We start from the raw sequence: 23364 nt of genomic DNA, 5'->3' as shown, positions 1-23364 counted from the left end.
TGTAATATGACCTCACTGATCGAGCTTGCCAATATAATGTCATTTTGTTATTAAATGGCAACCAGTTTGACCCACAATCATTGCCAACATGTTTGAAATAGCCCCAGTCTCATTGTGCATAGCACCCATGTACCTGACAGGGGAGGGACCTTTTGTCTGAACCATGTGGGCTGTACTCGGACCCGGGTCAAGGGGTGGATTGACCATATAGGAAATTAGGAGATGTCCCATGAAGGTTGCCATAGCACAGTATTACCAGCACCTTCCTCCCTGCACCACCTCCATACCCATTCCATGAGAATCACAGAGAATCCTGTGCCTTTTCAGGGGAGCCAGTCCATCCCTGACCAGGTCCCAGAGGTGATGGAGCCACTGTGTTCACCCACTGCATCATCCATTCCCCATTATCTTTCAACGTGTTGTCTGAACTGTCAATTTTCTTTTTACAGGGTGAGCCCGGAGCTTCAGGTACTCGGGTAAGTAATTACTGATTTAGCTGCGCTGTTTATCTTTATTAAAAACTGTGCTGTAATTTCCCTTGGGGGGTGGGGGGTGGTGAAACCTATTGATAATTTTAATAAGACAGTCAGCTGGAGTACAAAGAGGAATTCCTCACGTTGACTGTCACTAAATTCAGTGGCAAGAGGATCGTCACTCCTGAGTATTTGGAGTCAGTTTTGAAAACTTTAAACTTTATCAGCTTGATTTTAAGTTTAATTTGGTAAGTAATTTATTTTCCATATTTTAAATAGAACATAGAACATAGAACAGTACAGCACAGTACAGGCCCTTCGGCCCACAATGTTGTGCCGAACCTTTAACCTACTAAGATCAAACTAACTACCTACCCTTCATTCTACTATCATCCATGTACCTATCCAAGAGTCGCTTAAATGCCCTTAATGTATCTGCTTCTACTACCACCGCTGGCAGCGCATTCCACGCACCCACCACTCTCTGTGTAAAGAACCTACCTCTGACATCTCCCCGAAACCTTCCTCCAATCACCCTAAAATTATGCCCCCTGGTGATAGCCCTTTCCACCCTGGGAAAAAGTCTCTGACTATCCACTCTATCTATGCCTCTCATCATCTTGTACCCCTCTATCAAGTCACCTCTCATCCTTCTTCGCTCCAATGAGAAAAGCCCTAGCTCCCTCATTCTTTCTTCGTAGGACATGCCCTCCAGTCCAGGCAGCATCCTGGTAAATCTCCTCTGCACCCTCTCTAAAGCTTCCACATCCTTCCTATAATGAGGCGACCAGAACTGAACACAATATTCCAAGTGTGGTCGAACCAGGGCCTTATAGAGCTGCAGCATAACCTCGCGGCTCTTAAACTCAATCCCCCTGTTAATGAAAGCCAACACACCATACGCCTTCTTAACAACCCTATCGACTTGGGTGGCAACTTTGAGCGATCTATGGACATGGACCCCAAGATCCCTCTGTTCCTCCACACTACCAAGAATCCTGTCTTTAAGCCTGTATTCCGCATTCAAATTCGACCTTCCAAAATGAATCACTTCACACTTTTCCAGGTTGAACTCCATCTGCCACTTCTCAGCCCAGCTCTGCATCCTGTCAATGTCCCGTTGCAACCTACAACAGCCTTCCATACTATCCACAACTCCAGCAACCTTCGTGTCATCGGCAAACTTGCTAACCCAGCCTTCCACTTCCTCATCCAAGTCATTTATAAAAATCACAAAGAGCAGAGGTCCCAGAACAGATCCTTGTGGAACACCACTGGTCACCGAGCTCCATGCTGAATACTTTCCATCTACTACCACCCTCTGACTTCTATGGGCCAGCCAATTTTGTGTCCAGACAGTCAACTTTCCCTGAATCCCATGCCTCCTTACTTTCTGAATGAGCCTACCATGGGGAACCTTATCAAACGCCTTGCTAAAATCCATATACACCACATCCACTGCTCTTCCTTCATCAATGTGTTTTGTCACATCTTCAAAGAATTCAATAAGGCTTGTGAGGCATGACCTGCCCCTCACAAAGCCATGCTGACTGTCTCTAATCAAACCATGCTTTTCCAAATAATCATAAATCCTGTCTCTCAGAATCCTCTCCAATAATTTGCCCACTACCGACGTAAGATTGACTGGTCTATAATTCCCAGGGTTATCCCTATTCCCTTTCTTGAACAAGGGAACAACATTTGCCACCCTCCAATCATCCGGTACTACTCCAGTGGACAGTGAAGACGCAAAGATCATCGCCAAAGGTGCAGCAATCTCTTCCCTCGCTTCCCGTAATATCCTTGGGTATATCCCGTCTGGCCCCGGGGACTTATCTGTCCTCATATCATTCAAAATTTCCAGCACATCCTCCCTCTTAACCTCAACCTGTTCGAGCATATCAGCCTGTTCCACGATGTCCTCACAAACGACCAGATCCCACTCACTAGTGAATACTGAAGCAAAGTATTCATTTAGGACCTCCCCTACCTCCTCCGACTCCAGGCACAAGTTCCCTCCACTATCCCTGATCGGCCCTACCCTCACTTTGGCCATCCTCTTGTTCCTCACATAAGTGTAGAATGCCTTGGGATTTTCACTCCCTGTTCTGATCCCTACTCATGTTCCACACTATTGACTGAGTGATGAAGCACTAGGTAATCTTCTTTTAGGCCTGTTGGTTGCTAGGGGACACCAGAGCAAGGCCTGGTCTGACTCGGCCTCGAGGAGAGTAATTTTAGGCTCACCTGGCCAACGAGAAGCAGACAGGATTGGATCTGCTGCCTATTTTACTCCCTGTCCAATTTTACTTACCGCTGAAGTTAGGCCAGGTTTAAAACGGGCGGACAATCCAATCCTGGTGGTTTCCCGCTGCGCAGGTTGGATTAAAATTAATTGCTAGATAATCTTCCATCCACAATACTGAGGGCAGTGAAATTTCCCAGGTTTTTTTTCAGCTTTTCTATCTCAAAAAGGAAAAAGTAATGAGCCTTACTTTAAAAGATTGTCAATCAGCCAAGCTTATGTGCTCAAGTCCAGGAGTAGGCCTTGAACCCAAAACTTTCTGACCCTTATGTGACACAGCTGCAAACTGAGTCAAGTTGATGATGGTTTTATTTTGTACTTAAAAAGTTTGTCGGATTCTTTTTTGGTGAAAAATTGTGCCTCGCTTAGTCTAAAACAATGTGACATAGATTACCACTTTCAAGGAGTCAAATGTATAGCCAAAAGATAAAAATGGAACTTTACTAAAAATAATTTAAAACCTGATTTCAGGCAGAACTTCTTTACTCACGGAGTGCTTACTGAATTGGAATAGTCTACTAAACAGTGTAAAACAGAGGCAAAGCATGGAGGTTATTAACCTACAGTAAGATGGCATGATGGGAGAGCTAATACACTGGAGTGATGGTTGTTGATGGACTGAGAGGCTTTCCTCATCCTTAATATTCTTTATATTCATTATATTCATTTATGACTTATTTTAAATTGATAGTCCTAATGTAACAGATCCACTGCTTTCAGATTCAAAGCAAAATATGAGTATTTTAAATGGCAGTGTTGATTGTAGCATTTCACTCAATGATAATTAAATAACTAATTAATCAACAGGGTCAACGTGGGAAACCTGGTCCTAAAGGTGACAAGGGAGATACTGGAATTCCTGTAAGTATCACACTTTATAGAAGCTCCTCGATGGTGAATGGAGAGATGCAGTGTTTTCCCACATTGCCATAAACAGAGCCATTGTATTCGTGGTTGGCCTTGCAATCAGGAATACAGCCTGTGAATAAAGAACACTGACTTTGAGGAAACTTGGGAGGGAGAAAAGCACTACAAGAATAAACATGTTTGTTGCTCATTTTTCTGTTCAGGGAGTTGCCGGTTTGCCTGGACCAATTGGACTTGATGGAGTTCCTGGGGCTCCAGGGTCCAAAGGAGAACAGGTAACAGACTATTGTGGTTCCAATGTTTCAACACATTTGTGTGTTCTTAACTAGGACTTGCATTCATAGAGCACACCTTACTGTTCTTTCAGAAACTGTAACCATTCCCCCTCATAGCTCAGTTAGGAAGGAACATAGTGTTAATCTGTTAATTGTGTATCAATGGTTTGATTGTATGCAGGTGAAGGGTGTTAATTGGGGTTTTAGTTGAGCACCTATAAGCAGACACTCACTGAAACTGGTGGAGGGTTTTGAGTGAGGAGCTCCATGTTTGTAATCTATTTACTCTGCACAATAAATGTGAAACTGAGTAAATATAGGCTCCAGCATTATCCTTCCATGACAAGCTTTCTGGAATTTAACACATAGGAACAGGAGGAGGCCATTCAGCCCCTTGAGCAGTTAGATCACAGCTGATCTGTATTTTAACTCCATCTACCTGTCAGTTCAGTAACCCTTAGTACCCTTGGATAATTAGTGGATTCCTTTGCTTCCTGGTGTAGTACTGAGCAATTGAGATCAGGAAGAACCCAGGTTTGATCCTAGTCTCCGCTGAACCAACTGATCTCATCTATAGTGCCAGCGAGGACTCCAAAAATTCTGGGTTGGGAAGCTGGAAAGCCTCACTGATTGGTATCCATGGACCATGTTGGGAGGGGCCTGTGTGTTTGTATATGCAACTATACATTGCTTCGAGGCACAGAAACCCCAAAAGTAAAGGCAGTCAACCGTGAATAACGAAGGAAGTTAAGGATTGTATAAAATTAAAAGAAAAGGCCTATAAATTTGCCAGAAATAGTAGTAAACTTGAGGATTGGGAGGATTTTAGAATACAGCAAAGGAGAACCAAGAAACTAATAAAGAAAGGGAGAATAGAATATGAATGTAAGCTAGCAAAAAACATAAAAATGGACTGTAAAAGCTTCTACAGGGACGTAAAAAGGAAACATTTGGCTAAGACAAATGTGGGTCCATTACAGGCGGAGTCAGGAGAATTTATAATGGGGAATAGAGAAATGGCAGAGAAGCTAAATGATTACTTTGTGTCTGTCTTCACTGAGGAAGATACAAGAAATCTTCCAGAATTAGAGATCCAAGGGATTAGGGGAAATGAGAAATTGAAGGAAATTAGTATTAGTAAGAAGGTTGTGTTGGAGAAATTAATGGGGCTGAAGGTTGGTAAGTCCCCAGGACCTGATATTCTACATCCCAGAATGTTGAACGAGGTAGCTATGGAGATAGTGGATGCATTGGTGATCATCTTCCAAATTTCTATAGATTCTGGAGCGGTTCCTGCAGATTGGAAGGTTGCAAATGTCACCCCACTATTTAAGAAGGGAGGGAGAGAGAAAAGAGGGAATTACAGACCTGTTAGCCTTACATCAGTCGTTGAGAAAATGCTAGAATCTATTCTCAAGGATATGATAAATGGACACTTGGATAATAATGATCTGATTGGGCGTAGTCAACATGGATTCATGATTGGGAAATCATGTTTGACGAACCTGTTGGAGGTTTTGAGGATGTTACTAACAGAATTGATAAAGTGGACGTGGTATACTTGGATTTTCAGGCAGCTTTTGATAAAGTCCCCCACAGGAGGTTGGTTAGCAAAATTAAAGCACATGAGATAGGAGGTAATATACTGGCATGAATTAAGAATTGGTTAACAGGCAGAAAGCAGAGAGTAGGAATAAACAGGTCATTCTCACGTTGGCAGGCTGTGACTAGTGGGATGCCGCAGGGATCAGCACTTGGGCCCCAGCTGTTCACAATATATATCAATGATTTGGATGTGGGGACCAAATATAGTATTTCCAAGTTCGCAGATGACACAAAACTAGGTGGGAATGTGTGTTGTGAGGATGATGCAAAGCAGCTTCAAGGGGATTTGGACAGACTCAGTGAGTGAGCATGAACGTGGCAGATGGAATATAAACATGGAAAAATGTGAAGTTATCCATTTTGGTAGGAGGAATAGATGTTTATTTATTTAGAGATACAGCACTGAAACAGGTCATTTGGCCCACTGAGTCTGTGCTGACCAACAACCACCCATTTTATACTAATCCTACATTAACCCCATATTCCCTACCACATCCCCACCATTCTCCTACCACCTACCTACACTAGGGGCAATTTACAATGGCCAATTTACCTATCAACCTGCAAGTCTTTGGCTGTGGGAGGAAACCGGAGCACCCGGCGAAAACCCACGCGGTCACAGGGAGAACTTGCAAACTCCACACAGGCAGTACCCAGAACTGAACCCGGGTCACTGGAGCCGTGAGGCTGCAGTGCTAACTGCTGCACTACTGTAGATGTGCAGAGTATTACTTAAATGGTAAGAGATTAGAAAGTGTAGTTGTACAAAGGGACCTTGGTGTCCTTGTCAATAAGTTACTGAAAGCTAACATGCAGGTACAGCAAGCAACTAAGAAGGCTAATCGTATGTTAGCCTTTATTGCAAGAGGATTTGAGTACAGGAGTAGTGAAGTCTTGCTTCAATTGTATAGAACCTTGGTTAGACCGCACCTGGAGTACTGTGTGCAGTTTGGTCTCCTTACCTTAGGAAAGATATTATTGCCATAGAGGAAGTGCAACGAAGATTCACCAGACTTGTTCCCGGGATGGTGGGACTGTCCTATGAAGAGAGACTGGGGAAACTGGACCTGTATTCTCTAGAGTTTTGAAGAATGAGAGGTGATCTCATTGAAACCTACAAAATACTTAAAAGGATAGACAGGGTAGATGCAGCTCAGATGTTTCCCCTGGTTGGTGAGTCTAGAACCAGGGGACACAATTTCAAAATAAGGGGGAAGCCATTTAGGACTGAGATGAGAAGAAATTTCTTTACTCGGAGGGTTGTGAATCTTTGGAATTCTCTACCCCATAGGGCTGTGGAAGCTCAGTCATTGAGTATGTTTAAAGCAAAGATTGACAGATTTCTAAATAAAAATGATATAAGGGGATATGGGAATTGTGTGGGAAAAAAGGCATTGAAGTGGATGATCAGCCATGATCATATTGAACGGTGAGGCAGGCTCGATGGACTAAATGGCCTATTCCTGCTCCTATGTTCCTATATGTCAGGTGGAGGGAGATCAGATGTACTGGGATACCCTCTGCAGGCCATCCCCAGTTGCGTAGCCAAGTAATACTCGCCGGTTAGGTGCACAGGTGAGAATTGGCCACTTGGACAAGAGGCAAGAGGGTGCCTGGTGCATGGAACTGTCCCCCACCCCCCAATCCAGCGCAAGTCAACACCTTCAGAATGTCAGCTGTGGCTCAGTGGGTAGCATTCTTGCCTCTGCATCAGCAGGATATGGGTCCAGCTCCTACTACAGACAATTGAACTCATAATATAAGTTGACAGTGCAGTACTGAAAGAGCACTGCACTGTCAGAAGTGCTGTCTATTGGATGAAACATTAAACCAAGGTCCCATCTGCCCTCTCAGGTGGATATAAAATGTTGCACGGCATTATTCAAAGAAGAGCAGGGGAGTCCTCACAACCAATATCACTAAAACTGATGATCCAGGAATTTATTTCATGGCTTGTGGGAGCTTGCTGTGTACAAATTGGCTGCTGCATTTACAACATAACAACAGAGACAACACTTCAGAAGTACTTGATTTACTGTAAAACGCTTTGGATTGTCCTGACATCCTGAAAGGTGCTGCATAAATGGAAGACTTTCTCTCCTCTTGAAAAGGGAAGAAAACTACAGACATGTAGCATTTATCTACTTATGACTCCCGGTGACATTGCCATTTTTCTCATCCAGAGGGGCTAAGCCCATCTAGAGCGGATCCTGCAATGTCTAACGCCTCCAGAGCTCACCCAGTTTCTGGCTGGGACACAGCTCAAAACTGCCAAGCTGCCATTAAAATTTAAGATGGGATAATCAATTGCTGCCTCCATCATTCTAGTTTAATTTTGAAGTTAATGGTTATTGATTCTTCTTGTAAAAGTACAGTGCTTTGTACTGCAATCTGCCTGGGTAACTACACTTTCGATAGCAGATTTAGGCCAACACATGACCTCTTGAGCGGAACATCCCTGGTGAGAGGACTCCTGTCAATTGATGAGGCCACTGTCCTCAGTGTGGCGACTGCACCAGTTGACAAATTCGTTAGTGGTGAAAGATGGTTTAAGAAAATTAATTTTGATGATGAATTTTATTTTAGGGAGCTGATGGAATTGGCATCCCAGGAATACCAGGACAGAATGGATTACAGGGAGAGAAGGTAAAACAATTGATTTCATGACTTTAACGTTACCCATTATCACTGGCTAGCAGCAAATCCTGTTTGCGATCTAGTGTGCTCAGAAAATCATCCACTAAAACGTCATCTTTAATTCAAAGACAGATAACAAATCTCTTGATTTGAGATATGTAACTTCTTGGGTTACAGATGATTTTTTCATGTATTTTCATCCTGGCCTTTTGCATATTTTGTTGGTAATATTTTCCTGATCCAAATACTGAAAGTCATTGAGCAGTCTAAAATGAGACATTAATATAAGATTAAATGTAAATTTTGTCTGCTAATGATTCTGTGAGGTATCTTGGGATGTTTTTACTATGTTAAAAGCGCGATATAAATACAGGTTGTGGTGTAGTGTAAGAAATTGAGGACAGAGAGGAGAATTGTCTTTACAAAGAGGATTGTGATACTGGGGAATGCACTCCTGGATTGTGAAGATCCTGGGTGGGAAATCCCTCGGAGCAGTCCCCACTCCGCTGATATTACATCGTCGTAAATGTGGCGGAAATTCCATTTGTGCCTGTAAATGAGGTTTGCACTGCACTCTCGGCGAAGTTACCTTGGTTGAGTTGGAACAGCTCTGGGGAATGATGGCCCAGCCCATTTCAACATTTGAGAATAAATCAGTTAGGTTGTTGAAGGAAAGGGGGCTAAAGGGATCCGGAAATATGGCAGGAATGTGGGATTTGGTGCTACTTCTTGAGGGAAGGGTAAGCACCAAAAGATGGATTGACTGTGCCGAATGGCCTGCTTCCGTGCTGTAATTTTTAATGTAGGTGTTGAAACAAGGAGACCTCCTGTGCAGGTGGAAAGGAAATAACAGCTTTGAAATAATTTGCTGTGTAGCTGAAATAAACTTTAAAATTACTCATCACATCCATCAGAACCTGAGGAGGTAGATTAAAGTTTTGGATAGAAACCCTTTGCCATGGGTGTTGCTCACATTGGCCACTACATATCCCTAAAAATAAAACTAAAAGGTTTTCATTGGCTTTCAAGGCTGGTATTTCAACTAATTGAAAGCCGAGGCTCAGACTGTTCTGTATGTGGAACAGGAAGAACCTGCGCTGATGAATATTGTTGTCCATGGTCTTTGGAATTTGATAGCCCGAGGATTAATCTCCAAGATTCCAAGTTATTGTAATTGGGAAATAAATCTTTGGTTATTGTGTTTTTTATTTCCTTGATAAGGAGCTAATGATCGTTTTCTCATCTTTAGGGAATCATTGGACCCCCAGGGGTCGCAGGTTACAAGGCAAGTCTTTAATATTTCTTCATAACTATCTTTGAGAAGAACAGCAGGAGAGTTCTCCCCAGTGTCTTGGCCAATATTGATCCCTCAGCCAACATCACTAAAAAACAGATCTGGTCATTATCACATTGCTCTTTGTGGGAGCTTGCTGTGTGCAAATTGGCTGCTGTGTTTCCTACATTAAAGCAGTGACCTCACTTCAAAAGTACTTCATTGGCTGTAAAGTGCTTTAGGACATACTGAGGTCATGGAAGATGCTATATAAATGCAAGATCTTTCTTTCTTGAAAGAGAGCCTCAGTATTAGAATCCATTTTAATAATTGAAAGGGGGAACATTTGGAAGACAGCTGGTGGAGCCGGAGGAAAACTCCAACGTTTGTGTGATTTTATGTGCTCGACAAGCTGGGGGACATACTCGCTCTGGGAAACACAACACATTCCCATTTCAGGCAACCACAGCTGAATTTTCGGGTCCCACCAGGGGTTGAAAATACCAATGCCACTGACGTGTCCGTTTCCTGTTGCCATTTCCGGTGCTGGCCAGTTTCACCAGGTGGGTGGGAGGGTGGCCCCATGATCCCACCCAGTCCATAATGAAGGCCATTTAAGATGGCTGATGAGCACAGTAAGAACTTGTTCAAGGGGATGTTATGATTTTTATTGGGTTGTGCACGTTGCACATGCTGTCTGGGGCAGACCAGCTGAATGGAGGTGGCCACACAGCGGGGAGTCAGTTATGGCCGCCCCCGGAAATTAGCTGGGCACTGTAAAAGGCTGAACAGCGCAGAGGGGACCTCACCCACTGGGTGGCAGGCGCCATCTGCGCAGTACAGGTGCAGGGGAGAGTGGGCAGTAAGTGCTCGGGCAGTGCTGGGGGGGTGGGGTGGTCATCACCCTCCTGGCATCACACGGGCATGAGCAGGGGGAAAGGCTGCCAAGCACAATGGGGGGGAGGGGCACCTGAGCACAAGAAAGGCTGCAACTGGCAATGGGGGTACAACTCTCAGATTTTGGGCCTGGTGCCAATAAGAAGCAACACTCTTCGTGGAAGGGCAGAGTCCCAGGCATCAGGAGGGAAGCACAGAGGGACAAGGGGCAAGAAGGATAGGGAGGCCATACCCTCCGCATAGGATCGACCGTCAAAGACAGAGCTACCTGGAGATGACTGAGAACCAGTACCACGGGAGACTGCAACTCTCAGGGCAAATGGTCACAGACACCTGTGCCTTTGTCATAGAAGACCTCATACCTCGCAGCACTGATGGGATGTACCCTATGTATGTCAGTGTGCAGTTGCTGCATGCACTCCATGTGCTGCTGCATTTGGCTCTCCATGATGTTGGCCACTCTGTCAATGGAGGAGCTCATTCACTCAAAGTCCTGAGACACAGTGGCACACATGAGCTGGATGGACTCCTCCATTCTCTGCTCATTACCCTGCACTGCCTCAGGGAACTCTGACATGTGGGAGCATGTCTGCTGCTGGTGGTCTAGGTAGAGCTTCCTTTCCATTAACTCCTGAGGCACTGCATCCTTGCCTAGTTGAGCATGACTGTGTCTCTCCACCCTCGTCCGAAGGGAACTGGTATGTCTGTTGGAGCCTGAATACCCAGAGGCCTGTCCTGAGGGTTGGGGGTAACACTTACCTTGCCAGAGCGTATCAGCTCATTGAACCTTTTCCAACACTGGATCCAACTTCTTCAGGTAACACTTCTTTCGCTGACTGTGTCAGCAATGTCCATCCATGCCTGCTTTGTCTGGGTGGGTGGCCTCCTCCTGCCACCCTCCAGGAAGAGGACCTCCCTCCTCTCCCTCACAGCCTCCAGAAGGACCTCCAGGTCCGCATCTGAAAATCGAGGGGCTGCCCTGCCTGGGGTTCCAGGCATCTGGCTCCCCAGAGACATTGTGGAATTCAAATCTTCTGAGTTCCTCCAGTCTGCAGTAACAGCTCTCAAAAGGCAGCCACAGTAATGACTGCTGTTGTGTGTTTAAATTGGGTCTGCACTTGAGTAGCTCTGCCTCTGTTCCTGCTCCAACAGCCACTGATTGGCCGCCAAACCATCTCCATGGCAATTAAGGGGCACCTCCCTTGAAACTGGGGGCCAATTATTGCTTCCCCCTGGGGTTGGGTTTGGGATCTGGAAACGGTCCCAACTTCTGTTTTCCACCCCCACAGCGAAAATTCAGCCCCCAGTGTTCGTGTTAAGCACTTCCAGGTCAGATGTAGCATGTTTAAATGTCCAGTAAAACTCCATCTGCTCTGCTCTAACATTGTGCCTCACTCCGTTCATCTTCTGCACTATTCTAATGTGACATTATTCTTGTTTCCACAATGCTAATTGGTGCCTTCTTAGTAGGATAAGGCTTACTAAAGTCATTCTAGACAGTAGATATAGAAGACTTTCATCCATCTGTCTGGGCTGGATTCATCCCATGTCCCTAGGTTGAAGGACAGTGTAGTGTATTATGCCATTGCTTATATCTTTCCCAGGCAGGGAATAAGACAAATCTGATTGACTGGGGAAAGTATGAACCACATTTCTATGAGGTGGGAAACACCATGAAAATGTTACATTTTTTTTAAAGAAACATACCTCTTCTGCACCTATTCGGCGCAAGAATGATGGGCCAAATGGTCTCCTTTGTGGTGGGTCATTCTATGATTCTGGCCCTGGAAACTTCCTGATAGTTTGGCCTGACAGGGCAGCCATCTCCACTTGCCTGCTCAGGCCACAGGTTAATTTTACAGGCCAGGCCCAAGTGTTGTCAACAGAGTCTGATCTGCATATTTAAAGACAGATCCATGCTGGTTTTGGGCAGTTGTCATTGGTGCCAGCAGATCAGGTGGAGAAGCCAGTAGGTAAGTCCCCCAACGTTAACCGCACCCCGACCGACTTTCCACGCAGGCAGGGAATTAAAATTCCCTCCTTAAGTGTGTAGGTTGTTGGAGAACAGAAGAAGTGGAAATCGATCTTGATTCTGCTGGCAAAACTCCTTTTCAATAATTTATTATGCTTGTATTGTGTTTGTAGAAATCACTCCAATAATTTTGTTTGTAGAATCTTTAAAAAAAAAAACTTTCAATTATGATAAGTGAAAAAAGCATTAGATAAATTATGAACATCAAAAAATATGGAATGAGAAATGGTTGCGCTGGTTACTAAACCCCATCTTTTTTGCTGGATGATATATAATCTTCTCTATCATGGACTCTACCCAATTTATTGGACCTGCTCTGGGAGCTGATGAACCGTCGCTAAACTCTGTGTGAAGTTTCTCCAGGGGATACCAACCTAATGTTAAAGAGTTTTGATTTATTGCAGTTTCTGTCCCAAACAGGGTGGAATGCTGCGCTGTGGTCCTTCATGAAGGTTTTTAAAAAAAAGTTTTATTCAATCTGCTTCCTGTTCCACTGGTGTATCTCACGGATACCATTTTCATTCAACCAGCTGCACAGGAACTGGAGAGAGTTCCCCATTTCCCTGGGTTTCCACAAGTCTCTTGCAGGAGTTAGGATGGTTAAACCCTTCCTCGAGGAATTTCAGGCCCCTGTATTTATTCTCATTCCCTCAAGCCTCAGATATTTATTGGTCCAGCATTTTATTGATTCGTTCTCTTTACTTCAGGGCATTCAAGGGGACAAAGGGAAAGATGGCGAGGTTGGCCAAAAGGTAAGAGCTGTGTAGGTAACACGTAAATCACTGCATTGGTTACGCTGCTTGCTTTGGAGGCTTGTACGCTTGCAGAGGCTCTGCACACAGACATCTGGTTTTGAGTTAGCTGCATTGAGGCAATGCCAAGTTCCTCTTATTATCTTAATGTAAGGAGCTAAGAATCTTTGAGAACAGGAAATGGCCCTTTGGCCCAGCAATGTGGTCCTTTTTTATTGACCTTGACTGCATCTCACCATGTCCTTTGATTCAATCTCTATTCAGATTTGGGTCAGGTTGTTGTTTGAAGCCATTTATACTGTCTGGCCTTACCTTCTGCCTTCTTGTATAACTGCAGTACCATTTGCTTAGAAGCACTATAATCCTTCTTACCTAAATATTTACTTTTTAAACCTTTTCCATACCTTTGTCACCACCAACCTTGACTGTTCCCATACTCTCCTGGCTGACCTCCCCTCCTCAACCCTCCGGAAACTTCAGCTCATCAAAAACTCTATTGCCTGTATTGTATCCTGTCCTTGCTGACCTACCTTGGCTCTCAGTTCCCCAATGCCTCAAATTTGAACTTTGAACATCCTTGTGTGCAAACCTTCATAAACTTATCCCCACCTTATCTCCATAGCTTCCTCCAACCCTGCAGTACCCCACCCCCTTCCCAGACGCTCCATTCCTCTGACTCTGGCCTCTTCTCCATCCACCCGCCTTTCATCCCACAATTAGCAGCTGTGTCTTAAGCCGCTGAGGCCCCACATTCTTGAAAATCCTCTCTAAACCCCTCTGTCTCTCCTCCTTTAACAGGGTGGTGAAAACCCACCTCCTTGAATATATAAATAAATATAGGCTGTTTGCCAAGCTTTTTGTCACCCCTCCTAACATGTAAATCTTTGGCTTAGCATCCATTTGTTTTGATGATGCCTCTGTGAAGCACCTTGGGATGTGTTTCTATCTTAAAGGTGTTATATAAATGCAAATTGTTGTTATTATCATTATTCTGGTGGTGGTGTCGTCCACTGGTATATGAACCTTGACCTTAGTGAATAATTTTCCTGGATAAACTTGGCCCAGGCCCTTCATATAATCTTCAAACTTCTTTGAAGTCATCTTGAAATTTTGTCTATTGCAAAAAAAAAGAAGCCTGACTTGTTCTTAGCTTTCCTTGTTACTTAAAATTCCTGACATCTGGATGCATCTTCATTGCTTCCCTCAAGGGCGATCACATGTAGTATGTCTCCCAGAATTCTTTGAAGTCCAATGGCTCTTCGTCTGGTCAATGTTTGATGAAAAGTATAAGTTTCTAACATGGAATATCAGTTCTTAAAATAAGATTCCAAGATAAATACAGATGAGCAAGGCCATTCAGCCCATCATTTCTCATCCTCCCAGAGAGTAAAAGCTACTGTTCTCTCATCACATGATCCAGCTGGCTCTTGTGTGTCTCGGAAGTGTTTATTTCTACTACTCAACCCAGAAACATAGAAGATATATGGCACAGAAGGAGGCCATTGGGAGGCCAAGCTTTCTCCGAGTGTGAAGGAATTTTTCTTCAAATACCCAAAATATGTTAACTTGATGACTGATAATTGCAGATGCTTGAGATAAACACAATTATTAACACATTCGATGCAGTCTTTTCTGCCCGTGCAACTTAAATAATTGATAAAATTAAATAACGCACATTAATGGTTAAGAGAACTAAGGATAGCATTTTATAGCCATCTGGACTCAACACTGAATTCAACAATTTCAGAGCATAACTACTGCTCCTATTTTTTCAGACAGCAGCTTCTGGGAATGATTCAGCTGTTGTCATTTACAGCTCCTCTAGACCAATCTTCTGTTTTTTTTCTTGTCCCATTCCCACCCCCATTTGCCTTCACCATCATCCTTTTTGTCATTTATTCACTCCTGCCTTCCAACCTGTCACATGCCCTGTCTCTCCTCTCATGCGCACCATCCCCACCACCTTTCCTTGCTGTTGCATTAGTTTAAAACTTGTTACATGTATAACATTTTCCAGTTCTGATGAAATATCGCAGCCCTGAAACATTGAGCGAGATTTTAGCACCGGGTGGCAGACTAGGAGGCAGGGGGTGCCGGTGAGATGCCAGTGAGCTGTGTCAGGAGGGCTGCTCGACGCAGTCCCACTGCCGGGCCATTTTATCAGTGGTCAGAACGGCAGTGGCTTGGCTGCCCACCGACCAGAGGCGCGCAGCCAATTTAGGCAATTAACGGCCAATTAAGGGCCATCAGCATTTTGTCGGTGGCAAATTGGCCGCCCCCCCCCCCCACTGTGTGTGGAGGCCACTGACTGTATGGAGATGTCCTCCCCGCAGCTTCCCGGAGTGGGGATGGGGTGGTGGAGGTTCTTGCTGCCGGACACTCCATGACATAAGTTGGGGGCCCCCAGTGGCCCCGGCACCACTGCTAGAGGTGTTCCCCCTCAAATCACCACAGCCTGCCTGCTTGCCTGGCCCCGGCAGAGAAAAAACATTCCTAACTCCCCTGCGAGGATGCCTCAAGATGGAGGCGCCTGCTTGTTCTCCTTACTGCCTACAGAAGCAGCCAGCTCTCTCATTAGAGTGCCGAGGCTGCAGAGCTCCTGGCCCTCTGATTGGGCTGGCAGCGTGGAGAGCCAGCCGACCTTCCTTAATTGGATGTTGGGCCCGGCAGCGACCAATTAAGAGGCCGCCACTGGGAAGATTGTCACCACGGTCCCACTGCCTGCCTGTGCGGGCTTGGAACCCGCATTTGGTGCCTGCATTGGGACTTACTCCAGGTCATTAACTCTCTTTCTCTCTCCACAGATGTTGTTGGACCTGCTGAAAAATTCCAGGCTTTTCTGGATTTATTTCAGATGTTCAGTATTTTGCTTTTCTGATAGAAATTAATGTTGGAGATGCTTACAAGCACTACCTGGGCAAAAATTAATCTGGGCATTAAACAAAAGTGTGTGCTTTTTAAATTTTTCTTTAAACACTTTTGCTTATTAGCTATTTTTGGCAGTTAATAAATGTGCAAATTCCAAAAGACAGTCAGAACTCAAAAGGATTAATCAGTGCTGTTTCACTTCTGTGATGTGTGCCAGTGGCAAAACACTTGTTTTTTGTTTGCATTTCACTACTGTTGAGACTAGTTAACTTTGAATATTCTCCCTTTTGAGTATTGCTGAAAATAGAGACATGTTGTCGAAGTTTGTACCTTGTCCATTGTGAACAGTGAAAGGGACATGTTGTTTGGTACGATCCACCCGTCTTTGGGACGTACGGCCTATATACCTAGCATCACACTGGCATTGAAATTCATACATCACACTACTCATTTGTGTGTACTAGAAGCTACATATATCAATACACAGGGCCTTGTTCTTTGCAGACAGAAAGAACATGTACAAACATTGCACCTATTTCAGCTAGACAAAATAAATGACAGCCATTCACTGGTTCAGTCTTCAGGGCAATGCCTTGGCCAATCAGAGTCAAGCTGCCTGGTTTAAATTTCAAACAAAGCTTGACAGTTAACTGTCAGTCACCATAAACTGGTGCATTCTGCATGGTGCCTCTACCAATTAGAGTTCACTTGCCAAACAATCAGCATTCTCTTCTCATATAGTATAAAGTTGTTGTTTTCCCTTACATTGGTATTCTTGTGTATTGTCCTGATGAGTGCAAGATGAAAAGCTTCAACAACATGTCTCTATTTTCAGCAATACTCAAGATCAGTACTACCAAATGACTATTCTCCCTTTTGGTGAAGATGCTATCATTTGAACTCATCAATTGCACTTTATTTTAAACTGGTTAATGTTTATGAAAGTAGATAAGGGAGGAATTTGGTACATACATGTTAAGTGTTTGGACGCTAACATTCTGACGGTAATTATTCATCCCCTAATGTATATTTGTTCAGTTTCAGTCAACATGGCTCTGCTGATTGAGGAGAAGAAACATTTGTTTGTCTGTTAGTGAATCTAATTTCTCTTTTTGAATTGTTTAGGGGAAACGAGGAACAAAAGGAGATAGAGGGGAAAAGGTAAGATACTGGACAGATGGTAATTTTATCAGTTCACACCGGGGATAGGCACCAACATGAGGCACCACAGACATTTGACAAAATTATTGACTTAGCCACAGACATTGGGTGCAATTAATCTGTATATAAAGTGTTCTTGTTCTGTTCTTTGGCCTCCTTGTCTCGCGAGACAATGGGTAAGTGCCTGGAGGTGGTCAGTGGTTTGTGAAGCAGCGCCTGGAGTGGCTATAAAGGCCAATTCTAGAGTGACAGACTCTACCGCAGGTGCTGCAGATAAAATTGGTTGTCGGGGTTGTTACACAGTTGGCTCTCTCCTTGCACTTCTGTCTTTTTTCCTGCCAGTTGCTAAGTCTCTTTGACTCGCCACACTTTAGCCCCGCCTTTATGGCTGTCCACCAGCTCTGGTGATCACTGGCAACTGACTCCCACGACTTGTGATCAATGTCACAGGACTTCATGTCGCGTTTGCAGACGTCTTTAAAGCGGAGACATGGACGGCCGGTGGGTCTGATACCAGTGACGAGCTCGCTGTACAATGTGTCCTTGGGGATCCTGCCATCTTCCATGCGGCTCACATGGCCAAGCCATCTCAAGCGCCGCTGGCTCAGTAGGGTGCATATGCTGGAGATGTTGGCCGCCTCGAGGACTTCTGTGTTGGAGATATGGTCCTGCCACCTGATGCCAAGGATTCTCCGGAGGCAGCAAAGATGGAATGTATTGAGACGTCGCTCTTGGCTGACATACGTTGTCCAGGCCTCACTGCCGGAGAGCAAGGTACTGAGGACACAGGCTTGATACACTCGGACTTTTGTGTTCCATGTCAGTGTGCCATTTTCCCACACTCTCTTGGCCAGTCTGGACATAGCAGTGGAAGCCTTTCCCATGCGCTTGTTGATTTCTGCATCGAGAGACAGGTTACTGGTGATAGTTGAGCCTAGGTAGGTGAACTCTTGAATCACTTCCAGAGCGTGGTCGCCGATATTGATGGATGGAGCATTTCTGACGTCCTGTCCCATGATGTTCGTTTTCTTGAGGCTGATGATTAGGCCAAATTCATTGCAGGCAGCCGCAATCCTGTCAATGAGTCTCTGCAGACACTCTTCAGTGTGAGATGTTAATGCAGCATCTTCAGCAAAGAGGAGTTCCCTGATGAGGACTTTCCGTACTTTGATCTTCGCTCTAAGACGGGCAAGGTTGAACAACCTGCCATCTGATCTTGTGTGGAGGAAAATTCCTTCTTCTGAAGACTTGAACGCATGTGAGAGCAGCAGTGAGAAGAAGATCCCAAAAAGTGTGGGTGCGAGAACACGGCCCTGTTTCACACCACTCAGGATAGGAAAGGAGTCTGATGAGGTGCCGCTATGCTGAATTGTGCCTTTCATATTGTCATGGAATGAGGTGATGATACTTAATAGTTTTGGTGGACATCCGATCTTTGCTAGTAGTCTGAAGAGACCACGTTTGCTGACGAGGTCAAAGGCTTTGGTGAGATCTATGAAAGCAATGTAGAGGGGCATCTGTTGTTCATGGCATTTCTCCTGTAGCTGGCGAAGGGAGAACAGCATGTCAATGGTGGATCTCTCTGCTTGAAAGCCACACTGTGCCTCAGGGTAGACACACTAAGCCAGCTTCTGGAGCCTGTTTAAAATGACTCGAGCGAAGACTTTCCCCACTATGCTGAGCAGGGAGATTCCACGGTAGTTGTTGCAGTCACCGCAGTCACCCTTGTTCTTATAGAGGGTGATGATATTGGCATCACGCATGTCCTGTGGTACTGCTCCCTCGTCCCAGGACAGGCAAAGCAGTTTGTAGAGTGCTGAAAGTAGAGCAGGCTTGGCAATCTTGATTATTTCAGGGGTAATGTCGTCCTTCCCAGGGGCTTTTTCACTGGCTAGAGAATCAATGGCATCACTGAGTTCCGATCTTGTTGGCTGTTCGTCCAGCTCATCCATGACTGGCAGAGGCTGGGCTGCATTGAGGGCGGTCTCAGTGACAACATTTTCCCTGGAGTACAGTTCTAGGTAGTGCTCCACCCAGCGGTCCATTTGTTTGCATTGGTCAGTGATTGTGTCCCCTGATTTAGACTTGAGGGGGGCGATCTTCTTGATGGTTGGCCCAAAAACTCTCTTAATGCCATCATTCATTCCTCTGATGTTACCGGTGTTGGAGGCCAGCTGAATATGACTGCATAGGTGTTGCCAGTAGTCATTTGCGCAGCGCCTGGCTGTTCTTTGTGCAGCGCTTCTGGCTGCTTTAAGTGCTATGGATGTTAACTCGCTGGGGGCTTTCTTGTATTTAAGCAGTGCAATGCGCTTAGCGGCTATGACAGGTTCTAGCTCTTCAATGTGAGATTGAAACCAGTCTGCATTCCGCTTCACACGTTTGCCATAGGTGGTCATTGCTGAGTCATAGATGGCGTCTCTGATGTGAGCCCACTTGGTCTCTGCATCCGCTGTAGGAGTGTTTTGAAGGGGTTTTTCAAGTGAATTTAGGAACTTATGTAACAGCTGTGGATAAGAAATTCTGCTAGTGTTGCTGCACGAGAGTCCCTTCTGCTTGGAGTGATGCAGCTTCTTTGGTTTGAGTGTAACCTTGCTGCGCACCAGGGAGTGGTGGGTGTCGCAGTCCGCACTGTGGAAGCTGCGTGTGATATGAATGCTGTTTAAAGAGGCTCGCCTTGTGACGATGAGGTCCAGCTCATATAAAGTGTATAGCCGACATAAAGCCTTCAAAACAAATTCCGATTTAAAACATATTTCTCGCTATTTAATGAGATACCTGGCATTGCTTTTGCTTGCACAAGTAGTCAGTGTCTGCCTGCACACTTGATGAGCAATGCAGCGAATTCAGCCAGATGTCCATCTGTCAGCAGTGATCTTGATCTCTTTCTCTCTCTTTCTCCATCCCTCTCCCTCTGCGTCCATCCCTCTCCCCTCTGTGTCCCAATCTATCTCCCCCCTCTGTGTGCCCTTCTCTCTCCATCCTCTCCCCTGTGTCACTATCCCACCCTCCCCGTGTCGCCCTCTATCCCCCTCTCTCCCCGTGTCCCTCCCTCCCTCCCTCCTCTGTCCCCCTCTCCCCTCCCTCCTTTACCACTCTCTCCCCCTCTTCCCCTTTACCCCTTCTCTCTCCCCCTCTCCCCCTTTACCCCTTCTCTCTCCTCCCCTTTACCCCCTTTCTCTCCTCCCCTCTCTCTCCTCTCCCCTCCCTCTCTCCATCCCTCTCTCTCTCCCCATCTCTGCCCCTCCCTCCTGTCTCTTGTCCCCTCTCCCTCACCCCATTTCAGTACACCCCACACTCCCCCTGACCTTCCCCCGTTTCTCTCTCGCCTCTATTTCCCCCCTCCCCTTTCTCTCTCCACCTCTCTCTCTTCTCTCCAACTTCCCCCCCCCCCAACTGAGACCCCGCCCCCCTCCCCACCACCCACTGATGCAGCAGGAGTGGAAACACATTGCCGCTCGGTGTCGGCCCTGCACTCTGCGAGGAACCAGGGAGTTCAGAGAGCTGAGAAAGTGGACTGTTTGCTCTGACTCAAAGCAGTCTTCTCTTTCCAGTTCTATCATTTGTTCCTGTGCGCTATCCTATCTGTTCAGACATGGCCAGGGAGCAGCTGATTGACGGCTCTAGTCTTCCCAGTGAGTCCCGCCTCCCCTACACTCCATGAGCACCACCCTCTGTCCCACTCCCATTGGTCAGCGGCCCCTGATTGACAGCTCCAGTCTTCCCAGTGAGTCCTGTTTCCCTGGCGCTCCAATTTGATGGAGATCCACGTACAGGCAAACCATTTGTGCTTTTGATTGGCAGGCTGGAGGAACTAGCCCGATGCACCAGTGATCCCGATCCTTCATAATTACATCTGCTCCTGATAATTATAAATGTCTTGCTCCAAGACTTCAAACTTTAAGTTTAAAGGCTTGGAGCAAGACATTTATAATTATCACAGACTTCAAAATCTTTACCACGGACACTGGTGTCCATGTATGGACACGTTGCTGACCCCTGGTTCACTCATGGTGCAATGTTAACATAACGTGAACCAACACTGATACAGTAGAGATGACCATTATATGAGGTAACTGGTTAGCCAGTGAATGGAAAACTTTGCACTAATTCTCAACACATTTTAATGCTATCTATAGGGAGACCGTGGAGAAGCTGGGGAAGCAGGGTCACAAGGAATTGCCTTAAGAAAATGTTATTCATTTTGATTTCTAATGTGTCTGCAACATTGCAGGCTACATTGTTCATTACTTGCAGGAACACAGTTTGAGGGTCCTTATTGACCGTTGTGTTAGGGCTCCCTTCCAGGAATAGTGGGGTTTAGATGGAGCAGGCAGGGTGAGTTAGATGACTTGCTCGGTTTGAGCAGTGTATTATCTGGGGCTACTGAAGCTGAGATTCTCCCATTGATTGATGATCCTGGGGTTCTCTCAGTATGGGGGGGGTGGGTGGTGGCGTAGGGGAAGTGGTGTGAAATTCAGTAGGAAAGGCAAGGATGGAATGCGCCCTCCAAATAGGAGAAAGGAAGACCACATCTCATGTTGTATCTCCACTGAGAGAAGTGAGAGCTGAGTCTGAATCACAGAACTGAGCTGTGAGGGCTCCGAACCCTTGTTGGAATAAAGCCAAGTAGGCATGGGACCATTGGGAATTTCTGCTTTTTTAAAAATTTGTTCATCTATGGGATGTAGGTGTCGCTGGCTAGGCCATCATTTATTGCCCATCCCTAATTGCCCTTGAGAAGGTGATGGTGAGCTGCCTTTTTGAACCGCTGCAGTCCATGTGGAGTACATACACCAACAGCTGTTAGGAAGGAAATTCCAGGATTTTGACCCAGTGACAGTGAAGGATAGTTACAAGGCAGGTGTTGGTGTTCCCATGTATCTGCTGCCCTTGTCCTTCTAGGTGGAAGAGTTCACGGCTTTGGAAGATGCTGTCTAAGGAGCCTTGGTGCATTGCTGCAGTGCATCATGTAGATGGTACACACTGCTGCCACTGTGCATCGGTGATGTAGGGAGTGAATGCTTGTGGATGGGGTGCCAATCAAGCAGGCTGCTTTGTCCTGGATGGTGTCGAGCTTCTTGAGTGTTGTTGGAGCTGCATCCATCCAGGCAAGTGGAGAGTATTCCATCACACTCCTGACTTGTGCCTTGTAGATGGTGGACAGGCTTTGGGAATCAGGAGGTGAGTTACTCGCCGCAGGATTCCTAGTCTCTGACCTGCTCTTGTAGCCATGGTATTTATATGGCTGATCCAGTTCAATTTTTGGTCAATGGTAACCCCCAGGATGTTGATAGTGTGGGATTTAGCAATTGTATTGCCATTGAACATCAAGGAAAGATGGTTAGATTCTCTCTTGTTGGAGATGGTCATTGCCTGGCACTTGTGTGGCATAAATGTTACTTGCCACTTATCAGCCCAAGCCTGGATATTGTCCAGGTCTTGCTGCATTTCTACACAGACTGCTTCAGTATCTGAGGAGTCACGAATGGTGCTGAACATTGTGAAATTTTGTAAGATAAAATCACTGATGATGCTGTTATTTATTGCATCTGATTATTTTACAGTTCAGACAGTTGCTGGTCTGGGTTGTTGGACACTTTGTTTAGAAAAGTCCTTAAAGTTTTCTGATTCTTTTTAACACATCTCCCTCACATGATCTTTCTTAATTCTTCTCCCTGACAGGGACTCCCAGGCCTCATAGGTTTGAAAGGAAATACAGTAAGTGAATTGCTCAATGTTACTTTCAGATTGAACTGATTCACTCGGACCACTTAACTGAGAAATCATTTTTGTTCTTTTTTCTTCTTTCCTAACAGGGAGATAGAGGCTTTCCAGGTGATCCGGCCAAAGGGGTAACTACTGTGCTTCGTAACACAACTAATTAATTGATGTTTCGCAATCTCTCCATCCCTCTCTCTTCCTTTAAGGCACTCCTTAAAACCTACCTTTTTGACCAAGCTTTTGGTGACCTGGCTTAATATCTCCTTATATGGCTTGGTGTCAAATGTCGTTTCATAATGGTCCTGTGAAGTGCCTTGGGATGAGATCCCGATCCAGTAAAGAAGTTAATCATCTCATCTTTCTGTGGGAGTCTGCTTCACATATCCACTCTCCTGCGGGAGAAACAAAAGATCACTTTGAACCCCTAATTTATTTGAGGCTTTTTAATTTAAAACACTTGTCCCCTTGTTCTGTGCTCACAGTCTGAGCCAGATG

General features: G+C 45.4%; 1 protein-coding gene across 1 annotated transcript in view; it reads left to right on the top strand.

Annotated features, from left to right (window-relative positions):
* col7a1l (collagen type VII alpha 1-like) overlaps nt 1–23364 on the top strand; it is a 353167-nt gene that overhangs the window by 77428 nt on the left and 252375 nt on the right. Inside the window, exons 32-41 of the mRNA XM_068059665.1 lie at nt 450–476; nt 3586–3639; nt 3849–3920; nt 8112–8171; nt 9412–9447; nt 13072–13116; nt 17110–17145; nt 21285–21328; nt 22830–22866; nt 22965–23000. Of these exons, the coding sequence (XP_067915766.1) occupies nt 450–476; nt 3586–3639; nt 3849–3920; nt 8112–8171; nt 9412–9447; nt 13072–13116; nt 17110–17145; nt 21285–21328; nt 22830–22866; nt 22965–23000 (447 nt within the window). The remainder of the gene's footprint in view (nt 1–449; nt 477–3585; nt 3640–3848; nt 3921–8111; nt 8172–9411; nt 9448–13071; nt 13117–17109; nt 17146–21284; nt 21329–22829; nt 22867–22964; nt 23001–23364) is intronic.

Source organism: Heterodontus francisci, chromosome 27, assembly GCF_036365525.1.
Source record: "Heterodontus francisci isolate sHetFra1 chromosome 27, sHetFra1.hap1, whole genome shotgun sequence".
Taxonomy (NCBI): Eukaryota; Metazoa; Chordata; class Chondrichthyes; order Heterodontiformes; family Heterodontidae; genus Heterodontus; species Heterodontus francisci.
Note: the sequence above shows the minus strand (reverse complement) of the source record. Positions and strands in the feature narration are given on the sequence as shown.